At 44.4% G+C, this 13,991-nt stretch overlaps 1 protein-coding gene across 12 annotated transcripts in view; it reads right to left on the bottom strand.

Annotated features, from left to right (window-relative positions):
* Positions 1-13,991, bottom strand: part of AK8 (adenylate kinase 8) — a 72,034-nt gene that overhangs the window by 4,959 nt on the left and 53,084 nt on the right. For 5 of the 12 annotated variants that reach the window (XM_085521241.1, XM_085521240.1, XM_085521243.1 and 2 more), the window contains 3 exons: positions 13,914-13,984; positions 6,391-6,471; positions 4,321-4,440 (listed from right to left, as the gene is read on the bottom strand). In XM_085521241.1, coding sequence (XP_085377367.1) covers positions 4,321-4,440; positions 6,391-6,471; positions 13,914-13,984 — 272 coding nt within the window. Of the gene's footprint in view, positions 1-1,503; positions 3,795-4,180; positions 4,441-6,390; positions 6,472-13,913; positions 13,985-13,991 lie in introns of those variants that run through there. The other 7 variants (XM_015879182.3, XM_015879181.3, XM_085521239.1 and 4 more) reach the window with 6 other exon arrangements.

Genomic DNA, 13,991 nt, shown 5'->3' with positions numbered 1-13,991 from the left:
CAGTAAGTTGAAGCTTCAAGACTTTGCCTGGGCAGTCCTGCACAGTTCAATATCCCCATTCAGAAACTGACCTGCAGATGGAGGTGAGAGAGCTTTCCAGAGCTGTATGTAAGAGCTCTGATATCAGTTTAATGCTGACATGTTTACATTGGCTGACTGAAAGGTTCACTGTGCTATCATTAGATGAAAACCTGCTTATTACTTCAAGTGGTTCTCCTGATTTTCCCTAGAGTTTTAATGCTTTACACATCACAAGAGCTCATCGCTCTTATCCTGGAGTGAAGAAATCCAAGCTGTTCAAGAGCAGCTCTGGAATGGTTTTGGACAGGCTTGTTTTGCCTTCATGCTAAATGCCATTGTTAGATCTAAGGTGAAAGCTCGGGATAATGATGATACTGTTTTGGTTCTCCAAACTGCACCTGGAATCAGTGACAGTGCAGCTCATCACTGCCTTTTTACATTAATTTACCTATGGGCTGGGGAGTTGTGATTCAGTCATCCTCTTTTATACTCCCTGATCCTATTAATCCTATTGTATATTTCTAGATAGGAAATACTATGGTTGCTAATACACGTAGGCAATAAATGTTTCCCCAGTTTTCATAAGCTTGCCAGGTTTTCCACTACTTATCATTGGCGATTATGGGCAGCATAACAGTATTTATTCTATCTTCATTAAAGGTTTATTGATGTGAAAACCAAATTCAAACATTCAGAGTCCTGGTTAAAGGTTCTAAACTAACATCTGCAGGAGGTTTGGTTTCACAGGTTTCACTTCTCAAACACAAAATCCCTTCATTATTGCTTACCCAGTTTGTGAAACAGTTCCAGGGCCACGCCACTCCTGTAGGACTCTTATTTAACACTAAGCATAATAAAGGGCAAAGCCCAAGAGCCACCCAAACAGAACAGCTCACGTTAGATATTAATTTAATTGCTCTGCCAATTTAATGGAATGATTTCTTGGGAGGGACACAGAAGTGCCAAGAGAAGGATGAGATGTGTAAAGCACCCGGTCTTTGAGCACAAGGCTTCACACTCAATAATAAGTCTTGCTTCCATAAGGAATATACGGAGCAGCAGGTGTGACCCTGTGCCTTTTGAAAGTCAAATTTCTCAGCTATGACACATGGAAGACTTGAAATACAGGAGCTGTAGGAAAGGTGAAAGCACAATTCACCTGTTACACATAGAGGAAGGGAGAAGTAGGAAGGCTATGGTGTGATTTAAAGGCAAGTTCCATGGATCCGGACAGTGACTTCACAGCTGTAGCACTTGTTATTTTGACTCTTAGGTGCCAAACTGGCCTGCTCGGCTGCTGTATTGCATGGCAAGGAGCACACCCAGCTGTGTGACACCTCGTGCTGCCAAGGACCTTCCCACAGCAGCTCAGCTCTCACTGAAGCTGGCTTCAGACTAAGCGGAACCTGGTACCAACAGGTACCAGCCCTGCCCCACTGTTAGTCATGCTGATGTGTGCTTCCCTCCTCACCTGCATAGATTCAGCCCCTTCCCCCATGTGCTGCATGGCAGCTCTCCAGATCCACAGTTACACTAAAGAAGCAACTTGCTTCAAAGAAAAGGAGCCTGACAATCACTTTTTCTTTTCTTCCATAGAAAGAAACTGCTCTTGGTGCAGAAAGAGGAGAATAACCCAGGAGTGCCTGCCTGTAGAAAGGAGCAGACACTTTCCTCTATGAGTAAGAGCAACATAGAAGTCACCTTTGAGGCTCTGATTTGGCAGCTTGAAACCAGCTACCTTAAAGATCTCTGTGCTGCCATCATCACTGGAGATGTACACACATAAGCTCTTAAAGGAAAGCCAAGAAACCAAAAAAGGCTGGATAAATCCTTCAAGGATCTACAGGGGCCCCTGCAGATACAGTGCTGGAGGATTGGGTTTTCTCCACTTGAGCATCCTTCCACAAAAGCACATGAAGGATCCGCTCCCCCAGAGCAGGCGGATGTGAAAGTTTGTGCAACAGCTGAACGCGTTCATTTTGTTGCTGAATTACATCATTAACAGCATAATATATTGAGTATAACACAACCTCCAAACAGCCCTCTCTGCAAAGTGTCTTTGGAACTGATAAAAGATGTCTGCTTCAGGACTGGGCACGTTGCACAATAAGTCACGTCTGCTCCCCGCTGTGTTCTTACCAGCTCCTCTTTACCGTGTTTCTCTCATTGCTTAACATTTGTTTGGCCAGAATAAGATGCTAATAAAATCAAGAACAGTTACCAAATTGGTTTTCAAGTGTTGCATTCCAATTATAAAAACCTAATTCCTCCTCCCATCCACTGAACCTTTTTGGTATTAACAGGCTTTACTATGCAAAGTGATGCAGGGGCTGTTTCGTTTACAGTAATTAAATGAATGTCAATTGTTTTAGTTGTTTCCGAGGGAGAGTTCTACACGAGTATTAGCATGTTCTGCTAACCCTTACGTTCTGCTCTTCAGGCCTGCTGCAAACCCTTGGGGGTTGACCATTGACCTGAGACTGCGTACCCAGACATGCCAAGTGCATCTCAATGAGACAAGCTCTTTTTCTCAGTTTCTATGGAACCAGCAGAGCGGAACTAATATAGCGTCCGCATATAGATGAAAGAATGAAGAGGAAAAAGGGCTTTACAGCTAAATTAATTAAGCAGATGTACCTGTCTAATTAAAGACGGGCCGTCCCTTTTGTACCCTCGCTGCAGTACAAACAGTATTTAAATACACTCTCGATCCATTTCATCTATCAAAATATTTAGTTGGAACACTCAGATGAAGGTGATATTAGCGAGATGAGCTTCCCATGTATTATTAATAGAAGGGCTCCCAATTATGCATGAATGCTACAGCATATCTTCATAGCGATAGCATAAAAAACAGCTGCCCAAACAGGTTACCAAACAGCGCATTTGTAACAGGTAAAACTCTTATAAATGCTCTGGCCCAGCTTTACATAAGGCTTTGCAGTCAGGCCCTGTGTGGCTGCTCCTGGCACTACCAGCTGCATTTAACAGTGCAAGAGGCACACAGGACTCAACTCGTGTTGCCGGCACCAGAGCTTTAAAGCCATTTATCCTGAGATTTTTAAGGCTGTCCCTCAGTCTGGCAGATCCCCACACATCAAAAACCTCCCACAGGCTTTGAGGATTCTGACCTTAAACTCTCATCATTTGTACCCCAAATAACACAGCACCACCCGAGCCATCCAGCCAAGCAGGGCCTTCCCAACCAGATTTACTCCAAAGGCACAAGGAAGGATTTGAGCACATATATCCTTATGGTACTCCATATACATGATTAAAGACAACAACAAAGGCTCCTGGAGGCACATACATCCAATCTCATCCCAGACATAAAGACTTCAAGGAGGAAGCTGAGACACCCCCAGCCCCTGATCATGGGGAGTTCACACTCATGTACACAGCAGAAAGAGAGTCATAATAAAGGCATCAAACTCAGTGCTTGTCTAAATCACAACAAGTCACACACCTTCCTTGGAAGCATTAAAGATGCACATTCCCATTGCCAGGCTCTAGTTAACAGTGCCATCCTTCTCACCAAAGATTTTCAAGTTAAGAAAGACTTACCTGAATCTTTAGGGCAACCCAATCCAAGCAGAGCAATCCAAGCTGGAGCAAACCCAACTGCAGCCCCAGCCAGCAGGAAATAAGATGGGAGTGGCTGCTGCAGAAGAGCCTCATTATGCCCTTAATTGGGTTCTAAACGTGATGAACCTGCTACTGGTTTTCTATGGCACAAGGTACTATCTCCTGTTGTTTGGAGTGTTTCTGCCTGGCTGTGTGATTGCAGAGCGAGTTGAGTTGACAAGAGAATAAAAGACAAAGAACATCTTGTAGCCTTAATATTGCAAGTTAGCTGTATGGTTATTGCATGGGTATTGCGTGGTTAACACAGAACTGCTAATTGCTTAATTGCAGAGTCAGGAAAGGATGCTTGAATCAAACACAGAAGCTTCCCCAGCTGCTGCCCTTCATAGTTTGGATCACAAAACAAAAGCCAAATCAAAATCCCCCATAGCACAACCTCTTACTCTGTACTTCACCTTGGTGAGCTCTGAATTGAACACTGCTTGTTTCAGTTCCTGTTTCCCTGTGAATGTGCCACATCGGTGACTGGATCGCAAGCATTACAAGGAAAAATTGGAACCAACTACCCAAGAAATCATCCTTAATTAATTAGAAGTATTTATTTTTTTGCACGGAAGGGGCTTAATGATACAGCTTTCTATAAACTCAAAGATGGGATGCGGGTCTTGATCAGCATTGACATAAAAGGCATCTTCATAAAACGCCTCCAGATACCTGATGTTCCTTTGACAGAAGTCCACGCGTTTCTCAATGCTGTCCTCCTTGTCCTTGGGGTTCTGCTTGAGGCGGGCTTGGATCTTTGGAGTGGGTGCTGGTCTGAACGTTGTGTGGTATCTGCACATGGGATACAAAAGCCACCCCTTCAGCTCTGTTTGAGGACACAGCAGCCATCATCTGAGTTACACCATGGTTTTGTCTATCCCTGTTCCTTTCTGGTCTTGGTTAGAAATTTCAGGGTATGTTAACCAGCATTTCTGCTCTCAAGTTACATCAGATAATCAGGAACCAAGAGGTTCTCTTGAGGTGGTGCAGAAGCTGCTGTTAGTGTCTATAAGCTTCTCACGAAGGGCAAATTGAATGCTGCAAATTAAGAAGCACTTCTGGATCTGTTCCAGCCCCCCTCCCCTGGTAACCAGTTTTAATGTAACCTTTGATTCCTACCTGTGTCTGTTTCTGGGAGGATAAAAGCTTGAATGAAATTCTTGGTATCTTTTTATAGTAGCTGGAGATAAAAAGAGCTCCATTCACTCTGAGGTAGATTTTTAGTTACTTCTGATTTCCAAAATGCTGGAATTTGGCTCTCCTGGACCTGCAGCTGTAGATTCACTACTCAGCAGCCCACAGCTGATGCCAGAAGGACAATGATCCTGTACTGCCAGAGGCTCCCAGCAAATGCTAAAAGCTCTTTTGCAGACACGCATTTAAATTCTCTGCCACAGTAATTCTGCTTCTGACTGATCATCTGCTCTCTTCACCTCTGTAGTAAAGCCAGTTCTCCTGAAGTCACTGGGATAGATGCAACCAGGAGGAAAGCGGAGCCTCTGCACAGAACTGCATTACAGCTCCAGCTGGTACCAAGGTGTGGGAACAAAATTCATTCCAGGTGAGGGTGATTTAGGACAAAGTTAAAGCCACCCGCACTCCTCGCTGCACCGCAGCTTTAATATCATGATGAGGATTAGAGATGGCATCTAAAACAATTCAATTCACAATGAATTTGGAAGGAATAAAACCCAGACTTTGGAATAAGGAAGCGTGTTAACTGGAGCAGATACTGAACAGGCTAATCCTAATGATAAGGAATGCAAAGACGTGTGAATGATTTGCTTCGTGCCGTTCATTTCTTCTGAACAACTGCATCGCTTATTACTAAAACAAAGGGAACACTTACTGCAAATCACTGCTGCTGTCACCAGTTAATGTTGCACCTAGAGTGAGATGTCTGAATAATCACATCGCTTTGGCACAAACCCAGCATTGAGGGCCTTATCTTCGAGGGCTCCGTGTTTGCCTTTGATTCAACAGGAGGCATCTATGTGTTAAGAATGTGAAATGGTGCTGTGCAGCTTCAGAATGGGGAGTTGTCCCCACTTGTTGAGATAATAAAACGGAGCACAAGTTACTGTAGGAGTTCCAGCCCCATTTCCAGCAGAGATGTAGGGCAGCCCCCAAAACATAAGGGTGGAGAAGGCAGTAACCTGAGATCCCCATTGGAATGAGACAATGTGAGCGCCCGTGAGACAAACCAGCACATCTGAGAACCACATTTTACAGCGACTCTGTGACTCAAACAAGTTTGCTCTGCTGAGCAGGAAATATATTAATATATCTCACAGCAGAGAGAACCATCACAGCAGCAGGGGAAGTAAAACACAGCAAGATTTCCATCTTCCCCAGCTGGAAAGCCTTCAGAATTCCCATGGGAATGTCTGAAAACCAGCTGCATTTAGGCTAGGTTTCAGACATCTTCCCTCAGCATTATTTTTACCGACCAATTTAGTTGCCATTAAAACGTTAAGAACGGAGCTACTTGCTGCTGTGCATTTCAGTCCCTGGGATGTTAAAATGCCCTGCTCTATGGAGAGCAGCTCACAGTAACAGATGGGTGGGTTGGTACTTGAGTAGCTATGAAAATTTTAACTTTGCTTTTAAGGAATCCCTGAGCATGAGTACAATATTCCTGAGGTTCTTTAGATTTCTATGAAGTCTACTTGCTGCTTTCATCTTGCTGGCAGTCTTAAAAATATATATATATAGCCTTAAATATGAGATATTAGTGCTAACCTTTCCCCTGTGACTGGATCAATCCTCCGCTGAGACAGTCGTTCAATGATGGTTTCATAGGGAAGGTTGAAGAAAAATACCCTATGGAGAACATAATGAGTAAGAGCATTAACATCCTGAGAACCCACTGACAACAAACCTTGCTCCTAAGGCTACTAAGAGGAAAGATTAGGCTTGGTTTTCAAATCAAAATCTGCATTGAGTCTGTACAAGACACAGCTGCTCAGCACCCTAAAACATCCGACCCCTGGTGTCAGGGGTGCAGGTTTCATGGTGTGAACAGAGCATGGGGTGGGACTGCCCAGCTCCTTTTATGTGCCTTACAAGAGAGCCCTGATCTGAATCAAGGATGCACAACCAGGACGCAATACACATTGCTATGGAGCCCAGCCACACTGTTGTGCCCATCCCATAGTGACCCCTCACTGGCAGGTTGGTTCCATACAATGGTTCTGTCGAGTTCATATTCAGGTTCAAAAACTCTTCAGCAGAAAATGCTCAGTGAATTCTCATAGTGAGACTGAGTGGATGGGGAGACCCACAGTCATGGGAAGAAAGCATTGGAACAAAGCAGGACAAAGGTCACATTTAATGGTTAATTTAGAGTAAAACAAAAAGTAAAGCTTCCTTTGGAAACATATCAAAATCAACTTCAACCAACTGAAAGGTCTGGAGGCTGTAAATATGCCCTTCTTTATAATATACCTTCTGCTGTTGTTGCTGCTTGCAAGGCCCAACATCCTACTTGGGCTGTCTGCCTCTCGCAGCGATGCAGCACGCTTCAGACATTCACCAAAGGAACATTTTACACTGACTGGGTGGGATCAGACCAGATGAAAGGCTGAGCTTTGCTTTGGCATGCACGGAGCAGATTACTAGAATCCTTTGTAGGATTTAAAGTTATGAAAATCATTTCTCTTTTCAAATGTTTACAGATAATGACTTCCTTTCACACCGCGGTAACAACACAACAGCCAGGGATAAAACATTCAAGATCTCGGAGGTTCCAAAGACAGGAAGAGAACAACAGTTTCAACACTCTTTTATCCCATACACTCTTAACATTTTGTTTTTCTTTGTTTCCGTTGCCCAACAACGGCACAAAAACGTGATTGTCAGAACAGGTAACATCTGATGATGCATCTCGAGATGAATATTCTAGTAGAGAGGAACAACACTTATACAGTCATGATAATTGATAGAGCTTCCCATTATATTCTGAAATAAACAAAAACCACTGAAGGATTATAACCTGGCGTATCAAGAAAGCTTGTCGTAATTCATAGTTACCAACTCAGGAAGTATTACAGTGTTTGAAACAGAAAAGCCTAAAAAACTCCACTTAAAAAGCTGCCAACAAAATGAACTCTGAAAGCCTTGTCTGAGATTCTCTTCTCTTCTACAAAAGATGCTTCTTATTATCCAGTCTGGTGTCACCATTAAAGAGAAATGTCGGGGGAAGATGTGGGAGAGTACAGACATCGCTGCTAATACAGGTTTCTTTTTTCCCCTGATGCATGGTAACAAGGTGCACGTGGGACACACAGCACAGACTCCTCATGTGGCCCAGCAGAAGGTGGGACCACGCAGCCCCCAGAGGTGCAGCACAGCTGGAGCCCCAGGGCTGGCTGGGTAATGCCACTCCACAGCAGGAAAAGAAAGGGAAAAAACAATGGAGCTATCAGGGATATTTTAAATGCTTCCAATTAGAAAGCACTGATATTGTTTTGAAGGTGATGCTATTTAGGAGCCCTGTTTACATGCACTCTATGGAGTGCTGGCCTTCTGGTGTTTCTCACCTCAAGCTGTCCAGGTAATGCCTTTGTTGGATTTCTCCTATAAATCCTCTGAGACAGAGAGATGCACCCATGGCTCCGACCCAGAGCTCAGGGCTGTGATGGGAGCAGCTCCTGGCAAGCACTGGGCTTAGAGCTTGGCCCCTTCTCCATACAGTGCTTTGTTTTTCTTCCCCACATCAATGCATCCTCTGTAAAGCTCGCGTTAGGAATCAGCCAGGCTTTGTATGTTGTAATGTGTCACAACTTCTATCAAGGGGAAATATGAAACAGATGTCATCAGAATCGGTAGACAGGGAGGCAAGGAAACACAGCCTCATATCAAAGGATACTACATTATACTGCTAGATTAGCATCTAGCACAGCTTCTCTTTCAGAGTTGGCAAGCTGTTAGTTCAGCTCTGCAACAGGTGAATAATGTCAATCAGCAGCAGCACAAGGTGCACTCCGGGATGGGCTGGGCACAGACCTTCCATGAATCCTCCCTGCTGATCCAGCTCCCTGCATGGGGACAACCCCAAACCATCGGCACCCAGTTACAGATCACTGTTCTGTGGAGTATAACTTGGTAGAAGCACTCAGCCCAAACCTACTGAGTGCACACGCTGCTGCCAGATGCAGGAGTGAACCAAGTGACTCATAAGCAAAGCTCTGTCTTCTCTCCTTTGCTTTCCGACCCAAAAGAGCAGTGGGAGAGAAGGTCCAGTCCCATTAGCTGGCTTACACAGATAATAAAACCAGGAACAAATGTCAAAGGGAAAAACCTTATGTTGAAACCCTGCATATTTCCCACTGTATGTGGTCATTGCTAAGGTCCCTTCCAAACTAAGCCATCCCACGATTCTATAATTCTACTATGATTCTAATCTACTGCAGCTTTCAGACACATTAGAGACATTAAACTCCAGCAAATTAATAATGTCGATGACATCTTCACGTAGTCAAAGGCTCTGTTATGAGAACTATCTGCCTTTGGATGATGATGAAACACACGGGGCCTCCAACAGCTGGAATATAATGCTGTTTTCCTACCAGCCATCTGCTATTCCAGGACGGTGTTCCAATTGCTTCTGGCTTTTCAGCACTGTCACTGGGGCATCCTGATGGCTTCCATTTGCAAACAGAGAGAAGGTAAAGTTGCTGATGGCAGAAGTTTATGGAGAAACGTGTCACAGCCACGCAGTAAGTGAAGGAAGTGTTTCTGACCTGCACAGCAGCATTCTTCTTATCCTAAGCAATGCACTTGTTCCAGATGGCAACCAAGTTAACCCAAGTTATTAACAACTGACAGTGCCGAGAGTTGTCCTCGGGAGAATGTTTTTGGCGGTGTGTTCCTGTTTTGTGGATATAATGTCACAGTCTCAAAGCACTCACAAAGGAAAAATGTGTTGCCATTAAACAAGAAGTGTTGTATGCCTGACTCTGCCACCACTGAGCTGGGGATCAGGGCACGCTTCTCTTCCCCAGGTGGGTCCTAACAGCCACCTCCCAGGATGGTCCCACTGCCCTTCCAGCTGCATTCACAGCCATGAGAAGCAAAGCTCTGCCCATAGGCTGCAGCCTTCTGCAGGTCTTGGTCCTGTACTGTCAACATAGCTGCTCTATGAGGCTGACCCGGAGGAATGATGCGGATGTTGACTGTTCTGGAGCTGAGTTATTTACTTAGGTTGGCTTCTCATTGGCATTTCCTGTTACCTGGAGTTACTCTGGATTGACATGTGTGGAGGAGGGGAACACAAAGCCAAGCCCTTTATTCTAAGCCTTCTGCCTGTGAAATCTGACCTACACCACTAAATCTAATTGAATTCATACCTCGTTTACATTTAAAGATGTAAAGAGAATGTGACACAATACCTGAGAACACTGAACTCAGAATCTTGACTCCCTAACTGGCACTTAAAAGCAGGCAGTGCTGACTTGCCCGTGGCTACGCTATGGCCAGACCAGCCTTTTGTAAGTTGGGATGCTTGAATTGGAAAAAAAAGAAGCCAACATCAACAAAAAGCACCAAAAGCAAAGCACTGGGCCACTTCTAATGCAGCATTTAAACTTTTGAGTTGAAACTGCAACTTTAAAAATAGTCAGCTATTAATCTTTCCCTTATTTTCTTGACTCCTATATATCTTCTCCCGTGTAGGCAGGTACCAGCTGCCATACTCCCATTCTTCACGCTCTGCACTCTGCAAAAAAAGAGGCCCCTGCTGGCCAATTCTTGTTTAAAATTGTGCATAATTGATAGTGGCAAATCTACCCCAGCTGTGTCTAAAACCTCTCCAGGGGCAAGAAAAACACTCTCTGTGACTGTCATTAACTACTAAATTAGCAAGTGCTCCTGGCAGTTTACAACATACCACATCAGTCTGCTTTTCTTTAAATAAAAAAAAGGGAAAAAAAATAGAATGTGAAGATCAGATGCCTGTGTGATCTCAAAGTTACGTCAAACTTTGCTGGCAGAACTTTGACAGAAGCCCCAGCTAAACAGGCGATGGGAAGAGTGGGTGGGAGAAAGAGCAAAAGGAAGAGGAAGGAGAGGGAAGGACCCCAAAACTACGCTGTTTTTTAGGCAGACAAATAGAAAATGCTAAGCTCAAGGCAAGAAAATGGAGTCTTTGACAGGGTGTGATACATCTTTGACAATCTGGAGATATTAACACAATGTTATCTGATGCTACAGCTTAATTCCCTATGGAAAGGAACTCACCTGGAGGACTTTGTTCTGGCAGCACAACGGCTACAATTTCTGTATTTGAGATATAAAGCTGGAAAAGAAATGAGGCTACTGAAGCGTATGGATGCAGCAGCTCCCCAAAGGGCTGCCACAGGTCGAATCCTTGTGAGATTCTTGGCACAATATAAGCTCCTCCCTCAGGTTCATAAAACAGAGCCAAAGCAGGTGGAGGAGGAAATAACACAGGTCTCACAAAAGGATGAAGTAGCCCTGGAGGCACTAAGGATGGGCCTGGCAGAGAGATAAGAACCATGGCTAAACCACAGACCCACTGTTAAAACTGACCACAGTTGTTTTTGTTTAAAAGTTTCCCTCCCCAACAAAAAAACAACTCTACAAATTTCTGGATCAAGCAAAGCAGGGGTAAGGCAGCAGGTTCTGTCAAGGTACAAGTAAAATCTGCACTGCAAAGAGGTGCTTTTCTTGGGTAGCACCACTGAGTTTTCACAACAATACGGCAGATCAAGTTAGTGGTTCAACCTGAGAGGGAAAAACAGGTTCAGATTAGAATCCAAGTGACTCCTTTCAGCTAAAACCCCAGTCACCTTGTCTTTATTGATGCCAGGCTTGGATCAAGCAGTTCCCTTTAGAATGTTCCCTTTCCTGTAGTACACACACACCTTGAACCTGAAACCTTGGCTAAGTCACCTCTCAAGAGCCCGTGCACACAACTGTGCACACCCTATTTATTCCATAATTACATTCTGCATCTCCAAACACCCTCATAGAAACTGGTTACGTAGATCCCACTTACCTCTTCCCCAGTCTTGTTCAGCTTCTGCTCAGTGTAGCCATAAACCAGCTATTCTGCCCCTGGGTGACCAGACTACAAATGATCTTCTAAGGCTGAACTACTGACTGAACGTGGATCTTAAGTTTACCTCCTACCCTAAATACTGCTTTTGCATCTCTCTGCAGTGGATGAAATGAACTTTATCTCTTATTTATGGATGGAGGTGTTGGGAGGTTTTATTCAGCAATGTCTTTCAAGTTCCAGGATCTCTTCTGATGAAGGATGCTTAGTTCTATTTTGGGAAGTAATTTCACCCTCTAGGTTTGGACCACGAGGGAAAATACACTGCATAAAGACTAAAGCACAGGTTAATCAGCACAAACGTTTCCTTGTTGAGCTCCTACAATGACTCACTTGACAGCAAGCTATTTCCAGGCATAGGATCTTCCTTTTCAAATGGATGCGTTTCTGCAGGATAACTCCGAAAGGCAGCTAAGTGGGCCACAATTCCCAAGACGTGGCTTCTGGCCAGGGGAGTGAGATGAACATCATCCTTTGGAGCTGCAGATGTTCTCTTTGCTGACAGTATGAAGCAATGACCCCATGAGGTTCCCTCCACCCAGCAGTTAAATGTGCTCAGCCTCCGACAGCCGCAGGGATGGGGTCCCTAGGCAGCCCACCCTGCAGCCATCACAGTGTCTCTGCAGGTGCCACATGGTTCACCCCACAGGAGCAGGCACAGCCTTGCAAGGCAGAACCATGGGCTGGGTATTCAGCAGGGAAATAGCAGAGGAGCTGCTCCAGCATCGTGCAGATGTTCACCCAAAGCCATCCCACACAAGACGAGCTGCTGGCAGCACAAATGCTACATGAGCAGAGTGAAAAGCACACGTGTTCAGAGCAAATGCTTTCATACAAGGAGCTTCCATGCGTTTTTAAAGCTTCTCATCAGAAAGCAATATTAACTATTTCTGTATACATTAAGTGGTTTGCATCCACTCAAATCTGCTTTACGTTTCTCCATTTTCATTCTCTGCCCCCTCCTTACTCTCAGCTGTTATTCGAGCATCTTTGCGTTCCGCCTGGAGTTCATTCCAGCGGTGCTTTATGAATCACAGAATAAGATGGCAGCCAGCACTGCCTTGGAGTAATGTGGCTGCCACGATTCCCACCATCCATAACGTTAGTCAGATCCGTCTCCGATAATCGAAAGCCTCTGCAGCCCCGGAGGCCCATGGTTGGGAGCCTGAATCCACTCCCCCAGCACGGTCCCATTTCCTCAGATGCCTGCAGCCCTCCCTGCATTAATTACATTCTGCTGAGCAAATTTTAACTCCGGGGTTAAGCACTTGGAAACTCGTATCAGAAGCGATGCCTTCGCTGCCTGTCTGCAGCTTTTCTCTGCTACCAACTGCTTCTAAAAAGCACTTTTCCTCCTTATAATTTTCTCCCTTACCTTTTTCTTCCTTTTAAATAAACGGAATCAATTTGATAGCAAATGATGTTTAATCTTAAGCATTCTCATAAGAAGCTACATCGGAGTCCCCCCACTCCATCATTTAAACACAAACTTTTGTTGCTGGCAGGATATTTGGTCCAGGAGATAAAGAACCGACACCAAAAAGTGTACGATATGGGGGCAAGGGGAGGGAATAAAAGAATGGATTATTATGTGTCATTTTATATGTGTGTCAAAGGAAACCAATTTCATAATAGGGAATAAAAATTCCCTGTTTAAATACTGTCAAATAAATCCTCAAATGTAATAGGGTTCACTTCTGGGGAAAAGAAAACTAAATCTGATTAAATATTAATGCGGCGTAGTATTAATTAAGAGAGAAAAAAGTCCATCAAGAGAACCCCAATATGTTTACTGTGTCCCCAGGAAGCTGGAAAATTTCACAATCAAGTGTGTAAATGTTCTAAAAAAGGGTCCTGAATATTTTATGAATATTTGTCATAAAACAGAAATAATAACCACTGTGCAGAGCTATTAGAATTAATATTTATGCTGCCCGCCATGAAATATTCATGGGGACAGAGAAAGGGGGGCCCGTAAGACAAGAATTAATTTACATTGGGCTTGGTTTACCCGCTGGCTTGATGTTTAAAGACGGGTTGACAAGGCTCCATATGAATCCGTCAGTCACTTGCAGCGGTAGGTGGGGTGAAGGCAGGGGGAGGTGGGGGGGAAGCAGGTCCAAGCTGCTGACAGCTCACAGATTGAGTTTCTGACAGCCCTTAAAAAACCTAAACGGCCCCCCACCTTTTTTTCCTTCTTCCATTGCCCAAGGCGCTCTGTACTGCCACCGTTCATCCGATCTCCCCTTCCATCTGCTGAAAT

This window comes from Coturnix japonica, chromosome 21, assembly GCF_054131305.1.
Source record: "Coturnix japonica strain WE chromosome 21, WE-NBRP24, whole genome shotgun sequence".
In the NCBI taxonomy this organism is placed as follows: Eukaryota; Metazoa; Chordata; class Aves; order Galliformes; family Phasianidae; genus Coturnix; species Coturnix japonica.
The sequence above is the reverse complement of the archived record's forward strand: the minus strand, read 5'-3'. Positions and strand labels throughout refer to the sequence as shown.